The 19,827-nt window shown below is 38.6% G+C and overlaps 1 protein-coding gene across 2 annotated transcripts in view; it reads right to left on the bottom strand.

Moving 5' to 3' along the window:
- Positions 1 to 19,827, bottom strand: part of LOC111835964 (cadherin-22) — a 215,902-nt gene that overhangs the window by 29,084 nt on the left and 166,991 nt on the right. For both annotated transcript variants that reach the window (XM_023796809.2, XM_023796811.2), the window contains 2 exons: positions 10,647 to 10,768; positions 394 to 511 (listed from right to left, as the gene is read on the bottom strand). In XM_023796809.2, the coding sequence (XP_023652577.2) occupies positions 394 to 511; positions 10,647 to 10,768 (240 nt within the window). The remainder of the gene's footprint in view (positions 1 to 393; positions 512 to 10,646; positions 10,769 to 19,827) is intronic.

Raw genomic sequence — 19,827 nt, 5'->3', positions numbered from 1 at the left:
AACAAGACAAGGGACTGTGGACCAATAATATTTGTCAACCTTCGACTTCCAATCTGCCACCGCTGCCCATCCAGAATACAGCCATTCAGGAGAACCTTTCCTCTGAATTAAAGGAAGTCATTTTCCTGGTCTATTTTCAGTACTTTGAAAGGCCACTCTATTTTTCAAAAAATGTTCCTTTATCAAAGAAGCATATATAAGATCCAGCAGCAGTCATTTTTCACACATCTGCGTAGCTACATCCTGTAAGATTCACAAGATTTATATCTGGCTGGCTGAATGCTGTAGTCTTTTAAACAGCCAGTTCAGCAAACATATCGTTCAGGCACTAAGTAGAAGCAGCTATGTAGGCATAGCATGATTATTATGCTCTGTGCTGAGGGCATCTCTTACCTTTGACGTCCCAGAGTGTGAAGTGTCGGTTATTGGCTGCCTCGGGCACTAGCGTGAAGTAGAAGCGATGCCCCGACTGCGGCTCGTCCCTGTCCACCACGCTGATGGTGTGAATGAGCTGAAAGTAGAGCAGATTCTCTTCAGCACATTTTAACCTCACATTTTGCTCCATCAACATACTCATTTCTTTATTCTATTTGCCAGCGCAAAACTACATTTAGATATTTATTTATTCATTCGTTCATTTATTTAGCTGACATGGTTCTCCAAAGCAATGAGAAGGCACGCTGGAGCAACTGGGAGTTATGGGTCTTGCTCAAGGGCCCATCGGTAAATTAATTCTATCAACCTACAGTAGGTATTTGAACCTACGACCATCCAATCACAGGCACAATGTTTAATACCTACTGAACCAAACACAGCCCCAAATATTTCTTTGCTACTTTCATTTACTATGTTGTGACAAAGGGCTGTTGGTTCAAAGCAAATAAATACCCCAGTTGCAATACCGTTTTACTAATTTACTCAAGCATATTTACCCCAGTGAGAAGACGCAGCTCCACGATTGAATGAGAATTGTGTACTACAACACTGAATAGTAATTTTAAAGACTAAATGAAGAAGGCACACAGCATGACAATATACTGTTTGAATGGGCCTTAGTGACAAACAGAACACAGGAGAGTGAGTTGTCATGCAGATGTCGTAAAACCTGACTATAGTTATTAAATCAACAGTTGATGACTGGATGATTTAATTTATAGTGGGGGGAAAAAAAGATGACAAACACTTCCGGTAATTGATTGAAAAACATTTTAAATGACCGATCTGTTGTCATTAGGTGGTTACCAATATGTTTGTTCTAAATTCGGACTGAAATCCAAATATCTCCATGGATGCCGTTCCTTTTGCAGAGGACATTGTGTGCGACGCATATAAACAGCCACTTACAAACTCCTCCAGGGACAAAATGTTCTGTCAGTGTTTATAATATGAACACTCTGAAACAAAAAAACTAGTATACTTGGTAATACATAATCGTACATTTTCTGCCTGTACTACATTGGGTCATGGGGGTCCGGGGTCCATAACAGAAGGTACCCAGGAGAGGATGCAAACCCATTACAGGGCACACACATCATTCACAGGGAGTTGGGCATTTTGGAATTGGGGGAAGGGGGTACTGGAGAACCCAGAGAAAATCCCATGATGACACGGGGAACAGCATGCAACTCTACACACACAGTGCCAGGGAAGAGACTCAAACCCTGATGCCAGAGGTGTGAGGCAACAACACTAACCACTATGCCACCCCTCAATAGTCAAAAGTCAACTTGGGTGTATGCATACTGTACTGTATTACAAATTGGATATGGACATTGGCTGGCAGCGCTGCCCATTCTCCTGCACCTGTCATACACGTGCTAACGTCCTACTACATCCACTTTTAGGCAGTGGTGGAGGAAGTACTGAAGCTTAGTACTTAAGTAAAAGTACAAATATCCTGCAAAATATGTACTCAAGTAAAAGTAGAAGTGCTACATCAACAATCTTACTTAAGTAAAAGTACTAATTAAGTACTTACTTTTAAATTTACTTTAAAGTATTTTTTTAAGTAAAAGTATTCACACAATGGTTTGTCTCAAGGTCTGGGGTGTGCCATTTTGTAAAAGAATAGTACAGTAGATATACTGACTCACGCCTCTGCCGATGTCATTGCTCGTAATAATTACAAGCAACTATACAGTATATGTGTATTGGAAAGTTTGGTGTGTTTATTCTGCGTGCACTCTGCAATACTGTATACCCTAACTTAGAATAATGTGGATGACAAGTTATCTACTAGGTATTACCCACTAATATACCATTAAGATAAACCATGTTGAATGGGTCCATGTTGAATGTCTCGTCTTCTTGAAATCAAGCCAGTCTACTAGCTCGTGCTGCTAACTGATGCGCACTGCCATCATTGGAGCTAATCGTGCATTCCATTTGCCCTCGGAACTCGGATTCCGAGTTTTGAAGCCGGAAATGACGACATGCGCGCTCCCGTTTCTCGGAGATCCGAGAATCTCGGACAGCACAGAGGATCCCGAGTTCAGAATCCAAGATGGCTGCGCCTTTTATCAACAGAAGGGAAAGTTGTAGTTTTATACTGTTTAAGCAGTACTTGTCATTTGTAGCTCATTAAATCGGTCGCGCACACTATACCGTCCAACTTGAAGCACCACGCGTAATGTGTTATCAAGTGATATTGCTAACAATGGCTATCAATTAACTGGGCTGGAATTGGATTTCATGATTAGTCGGATTTAAGGTAGTTCGGGCAAATTGTAAGTGAACAAAGATAAAGGCCATTTAAACTGAGGTACCTTAAATCCGACAAGTTGTCCAGCTAAGCAAAAAATCTTGCTTTTTCATATGGGTCCTATAGTATTGCTACTTCTGTGGCTAATGGAACGCATCCTACTCGATTTTCCCGAGTTTTTAGCGGATGTGACGTAATATCGGAATCCGAAAATCGGATCCCGAGGCAAATGGAATGCACGATAATAAAGCCACCTGATTGGTAGGAAATGGCAAACAACGCCAGAAAGCAATAGGCTAAATATTTTTCATGCAAGATTTTGAGGAAATTGTGTTCATAAAATATAATGCATAAATTGTAGAAATGTAGTGGAGTAGAAAGTACAGATAATTGCCGCAAAGTGTAATAGAGTAAAATAAAAAGTATGCATTATTATTTTTACTTAAGTAAAGTACAGATACGTGAAAATGTACTTAAGTACAGTAATGAAGTACAAATACTTTGTTACATTTCACCACTGCTTTTAGGCATCTCTCAATCAGTGTACATTATTTACTATGGACCTTGGATGTAAACGTGATTGGAAGTAACTAGATCAGCTGTAACTCGACACAAGACTGTATAAGAAATTCAAATTAAGCCTTAATGAACTAGGAAGCAAACAAAAATGCCTAAAAGTTAGAAATGTATAAATGACTGTTAAAAAGACAAGGCAGTATCTGCAGTGTCATGTTCAAATCCATTGCTTTAAGAATGATTTTAATGTATATCACGGAAAAGCCGCCCCCATACCTAGCCAGACATTGTTACCCCATAATGTGCAAGATTAAGGAAGTTTCCCCTCCATTAGACTGGATGGTAATGACTGTAATGGCAATAAACCCCCTTCTCTAGCGAAACTTTAAACACACCTGACAAAATGACTAACAAGAATAGATAATGGTGATTACCACCTGACAAGTCAGCTGACCCGCTTATACAGGGAATAAAAATGGAGATTAATTGTTTATTTTGCCTCAATTCATAATTCTCCATAATTACTGAGCACAATGGTTTTGTGCTCATAATCCTTTGGAGAGTAATAATCTCTTATTGAATGGCTGAAACAATGAAGTTTTTAATATGCAAGGAAATACGGTTACCCCTTCATATTTGCAAGGGTTAGGGGCTGAAGATCCCCACGAATGTGAAAAATCACAAATAGTATTTGGGTACCCCTAACCTCTACCCATAATCATCTGCTAGCCTGAATTATAACATAAAAAGTCTTATTACCAATTTCCTAACAAACAGTACTGTACTGTACTGTTCAACTACATGTCAAATTGCTTTGTCATTTCCTTTCTAGACCATTTTTGCATAAAATGCAAGCCATCAAAATTAAGTCCCTGTATGTGAAAGGCAACTACAGTACTGTACACACTGGGAACATTATGCTTTGGACCCATTATTAAAAATGCAAAACTAACAGCACAGAAAAGTTTAAAAGTTGCAGCGAGAAACATGATATTCCACAGTCACAATGACAGCTGACACATGAGTGAGTGGCTTGGTGGGCAAATCTGCTGCCTCACATCTCCAGGTGTGGAGGATTAATCCCATCCAGGGTGTGGAGGATTAATCCCATTCAGGGTGTGGAGGATTAATCCCATACAGGGTGTGGAGTTTGCATGATCTCAAACACAAGTGTTGGGGTCCCATCGGGGGAATCCCCCGGCCTTGTGCGCTAAGCCGCCCGGGATGGAATTCATTCCTGTCAGTGGCTCTATTGTTATAAGATAAATTCATTAATTGAAAACAAAAAAATGTACAATATCATTTTAAAGATTATTGCTTTTTCTACTGCTAATCTTGCCCCTAATTTCCTGTGAGAGTGGATGCAAGCCATCAAATCATTGAATATCAAAATCGCATTCCCATTGCCGTCTTTGAAAAGCAGTCCATTGTGACACAGTTGTCCAATCATTCTAAATATGCACTGTTGTGTGTTACATGTATTTCAGAGAATCCTAATTTTCTCAAAAAGTACAGAAAGGGGGAGATCAATTTCTCAACATGTCAACAATTATACCAAAGGTTTTGTATCAACAACAATGATACATTTAGTAAGGTCATCCAACAAACACTGCACTGAGTTCATTTGCCATGTGTAACAAGCAAATAAATATTTCAGTAGACTACTTCCTAATGGACATTATATTGTTCTATTTAAAAGCTAATCCGGAATCTCTAAAAAAAACTATGTTAAATAATAGTGCCCATTGTTCACTGTTATAGAGAACTGAATAACTGAGAACAGCAATTACAGCACAGAAAGTGAGAGCCATGCTGTAACCTGGCAAGGGTCTCTGTCAGTTCGCGGACTTTATCGAGTGGCAAATGTGGCTCAATGACTTAATTGGATTTCTATCAGTCAGCCTCTTTATGGATCCTCATATCTAAAGTAACGTCACAAAGAGAGAATGACAGCGTTCTCCAAAACTACCCTAAAGGGCTGCATGGACCAAAGGTCTCCGGATTATATCCACATTCTCATTTGTAGGACTAATCTTGTACTCAGGCCCCACAGAAATTGTACATCTAACACTCAGGAACATCAGTCCAGAAGCATTTACAATGTATTATGTGGTCCAAAAGCTAGAAAAGAAGATATGATTCTTATATTTACAGCTGATCGATTCAATTTTTTCGCCCAGCACATGTGTTTATAATGCATGTTCAGGTCACTTCTGAATGTCAGAATATACATTCACGCTACAATTTGTTCTGTATAAAGAAACACATTTAAAAGAACAAAAAGGACAGACATTAAATAAGCAAGCTACAGAATTTTTTTTTTAGCAAAATTACAGTTCCCAAATCCCTAGAATTGCCAACGCATCAGTCAGTCTAAAACCCAGCCCAAAATTCCATTCAGAAGTTAATGAATAATATTCATTTATATATCTGCTATTTTAAGATTTATTAAGAAATTGTTTGCTGTATTGTCTCTCCATAATGTGCAATGTAAGCAAAAGCAAGATGGTTGATCTGCAAAAAGAAAAAATGCAGTAGAAGAGTAATTTAATATCTTTTAAGTCCTGCATTTCCTTTGTGCATGAGTACATTTTGTTTGAGGGATTGTACATTAGCCATCAGGCTTGTAGTATCCCGTGAGGAGACTCAGCCCCTGTGATATGTCACAGATCTCGACAGCAGACTCTTCCAGAGTTTGTGTCAAGCTGACAGGCCCCCTCTCCTGGGGCCACGCTTAGTATTTGCCTTTCCACGCTGCCTTTTCCTGACTATTCACCGCTATATGATGCCTGTCTCTTTGCATTTGGTCCGGCAAATACCACGGGGTTAGCAGGAAAACAGAGGTAGCAGAAAGCAGCCCTTCGCTTTGTGCGTCCTGCTGGTCAGTGGAAGCAAAGCCAGGTAAGCTGTGTCGGATAGCGGTGTGGAGCGTGAAACGGGAGACAGCATGGAAAAACAGAAACCACTGTGCTGCATGTCACACGCCTCACCATTCCTGTGGTGTAGCTTTGGAGGAAACAGATATAAATCAAAGTGAAACTGTAATCAGACAACTGTGAAACTGAAATAAAATGAATAAACACTTTTTTAATCAAATAAGGCTTGGTTGGCATATATATACATTTATATTCCACCCATTTATTCTGGCTAGGAGCCTGTTCCAGCCAGCACAGGGCCCAAGGCAGTGGTCAGGTCAGATTGGGATGCCAGTCCATCACAGAGCACATACCAATTCTAAAGGAAAAGCCAGTGCCCAGTTTAGACCCACGCAACACGTGCAGATGACGCAAACACCCCTCACACGGAGCCAAGGTGGGATTTGAACTCCCAGCCCTGGAGATTTGAGGTCATCCATCCATCACATAGGTATTGACAAATCATCACCATGATTCCAGGAAGCTTGTGCCATTAATCAAATATATGAAATGGTGCAGCCAAGAAATTGTGCTTAATTTCTACCTATAATCCAGAATATCCCCAAAAATGTAGTTGTCCCCTAAAACAAGTTTGTTCTGATATTTTTTTCAAATCAGATTAACAATAAGATATAATTATCTAAGTCAAATCCTTTAAGTGCCCATTTTGAAGGTAATAGAACCTATTCATTTTATGAAATATAGAGGCGACATTTTTATTAAACCTACTTAATGACTTGGCACAGCTGTGTACTTTTCAGCTTGTGTGATAGCAATAACGCCCTGGTTAACGCTATAAACTAATGAGAAAGGGCAGTTAATGGCAGCTGAAGATAAGACAGCAAACAAAACAATCAGGTGTCATTGACCATGCAGCAGTCTGTGCGAACACAAGCTAATTTGCTCTGAGAGGTGATAGACTCAAATCATTTACGCAACATCTAATCCAACATTATCAAAAAAAAAGAGACACAAAGATTTTAAAAAAGACCTTTAAAGGTATATAAAATATGATGTAGGACTACTGTGTAAATGTAGTTTGTTAAAATAGTTAAACTACCTTATCGATGGACAAATTTGTCTCTGATGTAAACATAAACAAACTATACAATGCAGTATATACTACGATAAACTGGGTGGGCACTTATTCCTTTTTTTTAAAAAAAGAGTGTACTTTTAAGTGTAGTTGTTGTTGCCTTGGATACCCCCTGAGGATCTGAAGAAAAGTGTTTTTTGTGCACAGTCGTAACAGCTGTATAAGATTTATACCCCCTACCTGGGTACATTTCCTGTTTTTTTCATTTTACCCGACACATTTTAGATTGTAAGTCGTCCATCAGTACAGGCCATTACGATTGTCTATGAAAGCAGGGAGATGCAATAAAAAGCAGGAGCGCAAACATTTTGCGAATACACTCCCTCGAACATATTCCGAGTGGACGCAAACAACTGTGGAAAACTCATATACTCGCTTGGTTATCATTTGCTTGCTATAAACTATTCATGGAGAAAACAGCACAAGAAGTTCTCCGGGGAAAAAAAGGCTTTGGCAGGACCAAAGTTTATAAAGCGAAATGTTTGGCTTACAGGTGCAAGAAAGATCGTGTTAATTATACAAGCTTCAGGGCTGGCTGTTTTCTGCCTGTTATTGTACTGATTAGTTTTATGCCAAGGAACAGCATTAAAATTACATTTACATATTACCAATGATGGCTGTGCTGTTACCTCTGGTCTTCCCTGTCATTACATGCTGTTGTAAAGTTTCTGAGCAAACCCAATGCTTAAACAGACTTGCGTAACTAACATATCTACATTTCACACATTTATACAGCCTGATATTTTTAGAATAATTTTGGGTTTCTTAGCTAGCTCAAGGGTATAACAGAAATGCCTCTCCTGCCAATTTAATCAACAACCACTTGCTCACAGTTTAAGGGTCATTAAACATTATGGCACGTAGTGCTACTGGAGAATGAATTTGTTACTTGTTCTGGTACTTAGGAGATTATTGTACCCAGAATGACAAACAGACTTAACAATGTCACACATTTACAAGGCGGAGCAGTTACGCAGGGCCAGTTAAGACTATCCTTACTTAGCATTGTTTTGCTTAACACACATCCACTAGGTCCTAAACCTCTATATTGCTTTCTAAACATTCATCGGTCACTGACCAACATTCCCCTAGGCTACTTGCATCATTATTTATGTATCATTGTGTGACATGTTACTAGTATCATAGAAAATAAAGGTGATTTTAAATGCTAATTTCAAGGAGGGTATATGGATCACATCATTTAAATGCTAACCCAGACATAAAGCCCTTTCTATGTCCATTTTGCAAGAAAGCTACAGCATCAACAGCATTTGTGCAATATATTGGAGAAAATAAACAATAACTGAAACAAACTGTCCAGAAGGCACAGAAATTGTATTTTGTCAGTAAACCTTCCGCAGTGTGTCATGCACATGACCGTGATTTATTTTCTGTGTTATTTTCTGCTTTTCTACTGAAATTGACCTTGCAGTTACAGCTTCTGTAAAATACAACTTTCCCAAGGAAAAAGAAAGCATACTTTTCATGCTTAAGTCTAAATATTAAAATGTTTTGAATGTAAAACTTTATAGATTTGGACAAGACACCAGTCCATTGCAGGATGAGCACACACACACACACACATTGGTGTATCTATCTAAATGGGGACCTTCCATTCATTTCTGTGGGTAAAACCCTAATCCGACAACCTTACCCCTTACCCAGCCCTAACCTTAACCATACTGTAAGTAACCAAACAAAATACAAGACTTTTGACAGCATTGACAGATTTTTATAAAATTGAGGTTATCCAAATGGGGAGCTGAACAATGTCCCAAAAATAAGGAACATTCAGGTTTTACACTTTCAGGACATTTTGGTCCACAAATGTGATCTATGCAAGCACTCCCCCCCACACACACACACACACACATTCAGAGATGACAGTTAACCTAACATCACAGTGAGAACATGCAATCTCCACTAACAGAACAAGTAGGGGATTCAAATTCTGAAGGTGCGAGACAATACTTCTGTCCACTGAGCATCATCCCACTAATGGAATGGCCCTTACATAATCCATAAGGGCTGACAACTATATGTGCGACATCTTTTACAAGGTTTAAACATTGCTATATGCCAGCTCTATTTTCCCTCCAAAAACATCAAGGGCCAAACCAAATTATCTCAGCCCTCAGCATCTTCCATCATCTATGTACAGCTAATTAAATGATGTTCTCATCCTTTTCATCTCCAGCAGCACTTAATTCTCAGAAAGCTTCAGTAATAAGAGCCTTCGGGATTCAGTAATAGCAATAACAGCACCTATATTGACTGACCCCTTAGCTGCAATTGATTTAATCTTTGCATTGTTCATTAAAAAGATGGTGATCAAAGAAGGAAAAAAGTAGGATTTAAAAGCAAATCTTGGAAGAAAAGATAACCATGTCACAGATAAGATTTTTTTCCCCAATCTAAATTAAATGTGATTGCAAAGATTTTGTTGTATTTTGATTAATGTTAAGGTACTTAGCTCGCCTTGTATGTAAATGTATTTTTTAATAGTTTTACAGATTTTGCATGCATACTCCTAATAAATAACAAGCATAATTACATTTCAATGTTGTCTAAAATGACATCCTTTCAATTTGGTACACCTGTTACACTTTAACACAGTCCGCCACACTTTCATAAGCAATTAATTCTGATTAATTAGTGCCAGCGTGAATAACTGCAAACTTTGAAAGATTTCAGTGACAGACAGTCTTCCAGATAAATGCACACAAAAGGCAGCAAGCTGTGCATTAGTTAAGAAAAGCTGGTCATTAATGTACTGTAATATGTTAGAAACGTACAAGAGTACCAGCTGATCAACCACCAAACACCAAACAGTGCTTCCAGCCAGTAGCGCTGTTACCTACCTTGCTGACTTGTGAGTGCAAAGTAAATGTGAAATTTGTTACCGGTTTCAGTAAACTGCCTAAACTGACTTACTCTGCTCTCTGTTTTATGTTCTGTTCTGCGCTGATGGCTGACCACTCTGTATGTTGAATTACCAATTTTTACCGAAAACACATGGTATCGGCTCATATTGTGCCAATTAAAAAAAACCCAGCCCTGTTACCGCCAAATACTGTTACTGTTACATCACATTTTGTGGTAGTCAAACCTGATGAACTAGCTGCAGTGTGAACAGTGGGAAGGGTGATTTTTAAAAAGCCATTAAAAATGGTTAAAAAATGGGGCAGAGGGGGTTCACCACAATACATTTTTAAATCCAGTTGAATATGTTGTTGCTTAAATAACACTGCACAAGAGTCACTTTGGACAAGAGAGTGTACAGACTTGATTAAAAAAAAAAAAACAATGTGCACACCGCTGTGAACATATAAAGAAGCATTAATGAGAAGAGCGGTGTTCAGATTGCACATCAGGGACTCATCTGATGATGCCTTTATAGCCTCGAGGGACCCCTTACCTGCCCAGGCTTGGCGTCCTCACAGATGGAGGCCTCATAGGGGGTGGCCAGTTCGGGGGGGTTGTCGTTAACATCCAGGATGCGGATGCTGACTGTGGTCTGGGAGGCCTGGGAATGGTTGTCTGGATGGAAAGGAGGCAGCGCACAGTGAGGGAGATATATGATCAAGTAGAACACAGTATTTAAAGATCAAGGTGCTGTAGCTGATGTTCAGGTTTAAATACCTCAAAAAGTATCTGACACAAAGTCGCACACAATCTGGATGGGATCCAGGAGTACACATTCACACATGCAACAACAACTGAGAAATTCATATCATAGCACAATCCCTGCCTGTCTAGTTCAGCAGCTGCTGTATACACATAATTGTGTGAAGCACAATGTGATATTTTCTAGCAAGAATCCCCCACACCCCAATGGAATTCTGCAATGTTTTTTTTAATTCCCTGGCATTAGCTGAAATTCCTCTTAATTAGAAACACAGTAGCTTAAGTGATTTTTTTCTACTTTTAATCTTTAAGGCAGTTTATTGTTAAATTTAGAAGAATACGTTTGCAATAAAACTGGATTTTACCAGCCTTAGCAATAAGTAATAGATAAAACATATAAGATATTTCCTAAGGGGGAAGCCCTCTCACCCACTCCAGCCATCTACCAGTAATCTGTACTCGTCCCACGGTCAGCAACCTGTGCAATTACTGGATGGATCCCCTGGAAATGTGAAAGCTAATAAATGTGTTTTTACCTGAATGCTCTGAGTCTTTGTTGTGACATGAAGGTCTGAAAATTCACTTACTCACAAATTCCACATATGTGAGAATTAGCCCCACTAGCTATGCTTACTTGAATTCCCCTTGTGCATGTTTTAATAGCCATGCCTGAAAATGTGATACACATTATTAATATTTGTATATGTATAAATATTTATCTTCTGTTTATTTCTATTTTCCATTTACAACACTGATTGATCTCCCCACCATGAGGTTCATGTAGTTTCAAACAAACCCCTCCCTGTCAAGTTCTCCTATGGGCAGGTAGCAGCGGAATGGTGAATATTAAAATATTATTCCATCTCTGTGTATTGTTAAACTTTCTTTACATATACTGCTTATATAATAATGTCAATTTGGTTTGTGGAGTGACAACTTAATCAGCTGATCAGTTTTATTTTCAGAGAGAAAGTGTTTGTGCACATTACCAAACATAACGCAAGATTCTGGATTAGTCGGGTATTTTTTGTGTTAATCGACCTCCCATCACATTCCTGGGGATTTCTAATAACTCTTATTTGCATAGAACTTTCAGTAAACATTATTTCATACCTCGGGTCTTTATAGTGACCCAGCATATACAGTATAGGCTATATTTAAATATCAAGCCACAAATAACCACAATTGTGCAAATACAGTGGTACCTCGACCCACGAACAGTCCTGTTCACGAACAAATCGGGTTATCAACCAGATGTTTGAAATTTTTTTATACTGGTTCAGGCTGTGAACACACAAACATCCCCCAAAAGCGCCCCAAAGAACCACCCGAAACACGAAGAAGTATGCATTATGCACAAGAAAGGCTGTCGAATGTATATAAAACTTGTTCTAGATGTATGTCTTTACTATATCTCGATCTTCAGAGGTCGGATATCTGAAAAAAAGAAAAAAATAGAGAGAGAACGTTCTGTTATAGTGGTACCTTTCAGTGATTGATGAACATGTTTGTGATGGTTTTTAACAGTTACATATCTATACATAAAATTATAATACTTCATTAATAACATAAATTGTTAAGCAACTCCTAAGTGTTATATTCTCAATCGGTCTTTGACAGTTGATGTCACACTCGCTAAAGTCGCAGTGTATTCTGGGTCGAATCGCCATTTTGCAAGTATATAACTCAAGAGCAAGCGTTTGCATTCGCCTTTATCCTTCGAAAGATGGGATACTCGTGCTGTGTGAAAGGCTGTCATACTAAATCACAAGGCAGAAAGGTGGACCACAACATAAGATTTTTTCGGATTCCCACTTGGAAAAAAGGATATGGACGGCAGGTAGAGGAGCTGTTAAATTATTCCATGTATTATTATTTATTATGCATTTGTAAGGCTGTCTACATGATTACAGTTAACTTCATCATATAATTCCTAATAACTTAACTTGAACATAAGAAATTTATTGAAGTAGCCATTTGGCTGCATCCAGACCTGTTAGAATCTAATATGCCTGGACCATGTCCCCTCTTAGTCTAATTTGTTCGACGCTGTACAGATTTGTTTGCAACTTGATTACAAGTTAGCGTACCTTTGCAGTGACGATTGTGTTGTCGCAGTCCTGCGTTCGAAATGTGAACAGATCCTACACCCAGCCATTGATGAAATGTCCGTGGGCTTCAAGAGATTTATAGTTCTTGAACTGTTCATATGTGTAAGCGCTGATTCCATAAACAAGGTAGTTTGTTATGTCCAGAGATGAAGTTAGAGGCAACAATGTCGCGTCGGAATTCCATTTTTTATGTGAGATCATACGGATCTATATTGCTGATTGTTGACAATTTAGCCAAATACTGATCCCTGGCGTCCTTCGTAAGTTTTTCTCTGTAAGGAATTTTCTCGTTCTGCTTTTTCTTCTCCATTCTTCCTAGTGTTTGCGTCCGCGAATACCTTCAAAATGGCGAATGGGGGCGTGTCAGACAGTGCAGACACGTGACTGACAAAGACCGATTCACACATAGTGGCAACTACGTCATCATGCCTAACTGTTCATCCGATCCTCCTGTGTCCCACGCCTCCGTGTTCCTTGACTTCCTGGATTCCAGCTCACGTTTCCCCGCTCCGTGCGTCGTGACATGCGTATTGTTTGTTTACAGTACAAACAAAGAAGTTCATCGCCAAACAAACGCGTCGCATCACGAAATATGCATAAAACAAATTTAGGCATATGAAAATAATGTACAGTACAGTATAATAAAAAAATCACATTTTCGAAATTACTGTATTGGTTTTGACTTTTAGTATTTTAATGTTAATTGTTTAGTTTTTTGGGGGGGATGTTTTCTGGTTCTTTTCTACGGTGGCCCCTAGAGACAAAACACATACAAAAGAAAAAGCAGAAACAAAATGAAAATGCGCAGCAAATTAAAAAAACACACAAAAGAAAAAGCAGAAACAAAATGAAAATGCGCAGCAAATTAAAAAAACACACGCAAAAGAAAAAGCAGAAACAAAATGAAAATGCGCAGCAAATTAAAAAAACACACACAAAAGAAAAAGCAGAAACAAAATGAAAATGCGCAGCAAATTAAAAAAACACACGCAAAAGAAAAAGCAGAAACAAAATGAAAATGCGCAGCAAGTTAAAAAAACACACGCAAAAGAAAAAGCAGAAACAAAATGAAAATGCGCAGCAAGTTAAAAAAACACACGCAAAAGAAAAAGCAGAAACAAAATGAAAATGCGCTGCAAATTAAAAAACACACGCAAAAGAAAAAGCAGAAACAAAATGAAAATGCGCAGCAAGTTAAAAAAACACACGCAAAAGAAAAAGCAGAAACAAAATGAAAATGCGCAGCAAGTTAAAAAAACACACGCAAAAGAAAAAGCAGAAACAAAATGAAAATGCGCAGCAAGTAGACAATCCCAAACCGGAAGTGCTCCACCACGCTAGGGGGCGCGGTGAGCTCATGTGGCACAGTCGCTACACAGTAGTGATGGGAAGTTCGACTGAATTAACTGATTTGATTCTTTCGAGCTGTCCGTTGTAATGAATCGATTCTAAAATCGATTCTGTGATTCACTTTTTTTTCCGTCTTTTTTGCGCCTGACCGTATGAGTCAACGAATCATGGGATCGGATAATAAATCAAACGGTGTCTCAAGGTTACGTTATTTGACTGAAAGATGGGGCTGGTGTTAAACAAAAATGTTCAGCTTGACTATTCACAATAAAAAAAACAATATATAAAAAGCAGAAAGGGTGTCGATGCTGAATAAACACGCGTGTATATATAGTTCTTATTTTCTTGACTTTAGCCAAATTCATGTGCATGAGTATCAAGGACTACATCACAGTTAACAACTGCAATATTACCAATACAATCACACACACATACAATGAGCATGAGTAAACTTGAATACGTTGTTGTGTAAACGTCTAAGTTAATAAATATCTTTGGTTTTTGATGAAAGACATATGGTTTTATTATGCAGAAATGCAATAATTTACTGTTGTGAACGCCGCAATGGCTCTTGGGATCGGTTCGCAAACCATCCGTTTGAGTCGCCGACGGAGTGTCCGAGAGTCCGTTCGATGAACAAATCGAACTTACGGTTTTCGGACACTCGGTCGGTGACTAAAACGAATGGTTTGCGAACCGATCCCAAGAGCCCTCGCCGCCTCGCGGCATTTGCTGCGGAAATGCAGTTACGCTGTTGAAAGGAATAAAATTAACGCAGCTGTTCACAGGGCTGTCAACTTTGGTCAGCCGGTTGGCCAGAGATTTTTCCATTTCAGACAAGTCCGCACACGCATTTACACCTTTGTGACAGTTTTATTCCCTTGTAAATGGTCTGTAGGGTTTGCAAACTACCCCAACGCTTTTGCTGCAGCTAATTTTAGGGTTATAATGTAATAATATAAATTTGCAGTAAGATTTCTTGCACGAGCGTGAGAATCCGAAAGCGTGAGTGTCACGCCAGATGCGTGAGAGTTGGCAGCCCTGTGTTCATTTATCACAACAGTAAATTATTGCATTTCTGCATAATAAAACCACATGTCTTTCATCAAAAACCAAAGATATTTATTAACTTTGACGTTTACACAACAACGTATGCAAGTTTACTCATGCTCATTGTATGTGTGTGTGATTGTATTGGTAATATTGCAGTTGTTAACTGTGATGTAGTCCTTGATACTCATGCACATGAATTTGGCTAAAGTCAAGAAAATAAGAACTATATATACACGCGTGTTTATTCAGCATCGACACCCTTTCTGCTTTTTATATATTGTTTTTTTTATTGTGAATAGTCAAGCTGAACATTTTTGTTTAACACCAGCCCCATCTTTCAGTCAAATAACGTAACCTTGAGACACCGTTTGATTTATTATCCGATCCCATGATTCGTTGACTCATACGGTCAGGCGCAAAAAAGACGGAAAAAAAAGTGAATCACAGAATCGATTTTAGAATCGATTCATTACAACGGACAGCTCGAAAGAATCAAATCAGTTAATTCAGTCGAACTTCCCATCACTACTGTGTAGCGACTGTGCCACATGAGCTCACCGCGCCCCCTAGCGTGGTGGAGCACTTCCGGTTTGGGATTGTCTACTTGCTGCGCATTTTCATTTTGTTTCTGCTTTTTCTTTTGCGTGTGTTTTTTTAACTTGCTGCGCATTTTCATTTTGTTTCTGCTTTTTCTTTTGCGTGTGTTTTTTTAACTTGCTGCGCATTTTCATTTTGTTTCTGCTTTTTCTTTTGCGTGTGTTTTTTTAACTTGCTGCGCATTTTCATTTTGTTTCTGCTTTTTCTTTTGCGTGTGTTTTTTTAATTTGCTGCGCATTTTCATTTTGTTTCTGCTTTTTCTTTTGCGTGTGTTTTTTTAACTTGCTGCGCATTTTCATTTTGTTTCTGCTTTTTCTTTTGCGTGTGTTTTTTTAATTTGCTGCGCATTTTCATTTTGTTTCTGCTTTTTCTTTTGTGTGTGTTTTTTTAATTTGCTGCGCATTTTCATTTTGTTTCTGCTTTTTCTTTTGCGTGTGTTTTTTTAATTTGCTGCGCATTTTCATTTTGTTTCTGCTTTTTCTTTTGTGTGTTTTTTTAATTTGCTGCGCATTTTCATTTTGTTTCTGCTTTTTCTTTTGTATGTGTTTTGTCTCTAGGGGCCACCGTACTTTTCCGTGTTTTGACGTCTTAATTTCGAGCGACCAGCCCGCCAACAAGTGTAATGCTCAGTTGTACTCTTTTATTTAAGTTAACCTTAATTATACACAAATAATGCTATTTAAATTTAAGTCTATATTCTTGGTCACAGAAAAACAAAACTATATGGAAAAAATTCAGTGTTCCCCCAATAATAATTTGAACAAATTATTTGTATTTACATTATTTTAAACGGGAAAAATTGATTCAGGTGGCAAACTTTTCGGGTCACGAACTGAGTCATCTAACAAATTAAGTTCATGAGCTGAGGTACCACTGTACATGTTCCCCGAACATCGAGAACAGTTTCTAAAATTTTTTTACTTTTTACATCTCAAGCACCAGTCCTCATTTGAAATATTGACATTATAGAAATGTTAAACTTCATAACAATTTTCTGATTGAAATACTGTATAAATAAAGTGTTATTTTTCATAAAGGCTGCCAGGCAAAATATGCCTTCCGGTTTATTTACTTGTATCCACAGTATTCCTGAGTTCGCGCCATTACCCCCAGATTCATAGCGGAAGACGGTTTTTTACTTCCGCTTGCGCTGTTGTTGACAGTTGCGGGGTTACACCTTCACTGTTGATAAAGGTTTCACTCACTGCAGTTTCTTTTACCTGGTGTAAATGGCAACACATCGGGGGTGGATACACAGTAGAGATGTTTTAAAAAGCGGCGAGGACAGTTCAGTAGCAGTGCCTCACCCGTCACTTCTCACGGACTGGGTAGATGACATGAAACTATGGCCCAATGTTAGCTACATCGACATTATTAATTACCTCGTATTTTCCGAAGGTGTTGATGGCGAGGAATTGCGTAATTACAAGAGCACCAAGGCGTATAATTACCTGCACAGCAACAAAATTGCTAAAGTACACAGTAGCATAACGCAACAAACAAGGCAACTTTATTTTTCTTAAAGCAGCTGTAGAGCTGAGCCAGAGCGTTAATCAAGCTAAACACTTAGCATTGGTAATTCTAAGGGAAAGTGGAGTAGTGGAGACAGTCGGCTGTTCCTGTATCGCCGGATTAGGGAAATCATGTAGTCATGCGGCTGCTATTCTGTGGAAGGTATATCACTTATCTGGATATCAGGGGCCTGTTTCACAAAGCAGGGTTTCTTGCTTAGTCGGATAACTTGTTGGATTTAAGGTAGTCAGGGCTAAATGTAAGTGTACAAAGATAAAATGCATCTAGCTCAGACTACCTTAAATCCAACAAGTTATCCAGCTAAGCAAGAAATCCTGCTTTGTGAAACCGGCCCCAGAATGTTTAAATCACTGAAACAGAAACACTGGACTGGCCAAAGGCTGTGATTGGGGAGTCACGCTGCTGCCATCTAGCTAAGTACTACGTGGAGTACTGTTTACATGTGAAAGCCACTCTTTAAAGCTTTGTGTGGGCTGTATGCTGTACAATCACACAAAGATTAAAATAATATAAAAAAAATAAAAGTCGGTACATTAAGGGCAAATTTACAAGATAAGAAAAAAATACAGTTATAAAACAGAACAGTTATAAAAGAATGCAGTTATAAAATATTAACTGTATTAATTCTTTAATATTAACTGTATTATTACAGTTTTTCCGATCCTCCTTCCGCGGCATAGAGTGCAGTGCGTAGGGCGCTGGGCACGGGCAGGCCTTTCGAAGTTGTTGATGCTCAAGGCAAAATGTTTCCAACGCGTTTTTCAGTTTTTTTTTATTATTGTGCCAGCCGACAACAGCACACGTTGAACCCGAGCTCATCCTCGAACAGGTAAAGCCGCCAATTACAGCACAAAGTAACCGATTTTGTTGTTAGCAACGAGTGAACGCTGGCTCTCGCTTCGAGTAACCGGAAGTATAAAACCAGACTGCGGAAGTAGTGGTCTGTCATGGCAGCCTACAAACGCTCTTACAGAAACCTGCGGATAGAAAGCACCCACCTCTCAAAAGGGTCCAGTGATCAAAATGCACTGTCATTCTTTATCCACAAAACAAGCTAAAATTATTACAAGCCTACCTTACACACTCTTGGCACAATTACATTCTTCCACAATAAATTTCTCTGGATTGCCCACAATACATTTCACTGACAGGCTACCATACTGCTTCAGGTAAAATTTACCGAACGGGGTGGCAAGTGATGGTCAATAACGCAATCACTTCCTGCTGCCTCAAGATAGCAATGTACCAACAATGCACCTGATTCAACCTCATTTTAAGACCAATGCCCAGATGGGCAAAAGCACATTTGTTATTTAAACAGCGTGGGCACTGGACAGGAACATGACAACTGTGTCAGGCTTATGCTAGCAAAGACAGTTGCATCATGCCTGGTGCTACTTTGCACCAAATGTAAAATAGGGCCTCAAATGTGTTCTACAGCTGCCACACAGCACTGCCATTTCATTTTTAAGGTAATTGATTTCAAAATGAAACCAGGTGTAGATCTTCGTCCATATAATGTTTTATGAAGCAGTAATAAGATTCTTCACATACATTTTGACTAATCACATTCATAAGGTCAAATGTCATCTGCTTTCAGCCTTCCCTTTGTTGCCACTAAGAAGCATTCCTTCAATTTTAGAATGGTCTGTCTAAAATTTCAACAGTTCCAGTTCAGAACCCAGGAAACACCCCTGCAAAGTTTGAAAAAGATCCATCAAATAGTTTTGAGTTATTGCCTTTACGGGATCAAGTGTCAAAATTGCATTTTCTTGATATTACTATGCAGCACTACTTCAGTTTTGGGGCAAACTACTTTAACATTTAATGATTTCCAGTTCCTTATCCATATAATACCAGCAAAAAGTTTAAAAGAGATCCGTCAAATGATTTTTGAGTTATTTTGGGGGACTATATAATAATACATCAGTTTGGGGAATACAATAATAAGACAGTAATTGATATTGCGGAATACAATGATAATACAGTGATCTATACCCCTCTACAATCACACAGCTTGTGTTTACTGTTACACAGTAGGGGTGTGCAAAGCAGCCGGTATTTGTATCTGTATTTGTATTTGTTGAGGGGGGAAAAGTATTTGTATTTGTATTCGAGTAAAATTCAAAATAGGCGTAAAAATCCAGTTTTTTTGCGTTGCACTTCTAATTTACGTTATAGTGTAAGTATTCTTTAATTATATCCATTATAATAATTATGGATATGCAGTAGACAGAGTAACTTAAACGTACCATATAACTCCTACAAGTGCATACAATTCGACACAACTACACAAGCATTGTTTTAACCTTTTTAACCAAACGTTAA

The sequence above is a fragment of the Paramormyrops kingsleyae genome, chromosome 8 (assembly GCF_048594095.1).
Source record: "Paramormyrops kingsleyae isolate MSU_618 chromosome 8, PKINGS_0.4, whole genome shotgun sequence".
Taxonomy (NCBI): Eukaryota; Metazoa; Chordata; class Actinopteri; order Osteoglossiformes; family Mormyridae; genus Paramormyrops; species Paramormyrops kingsleyae.
This window is presented reverse-complemented; position numbering and strand designations above follow the sequence as displayed.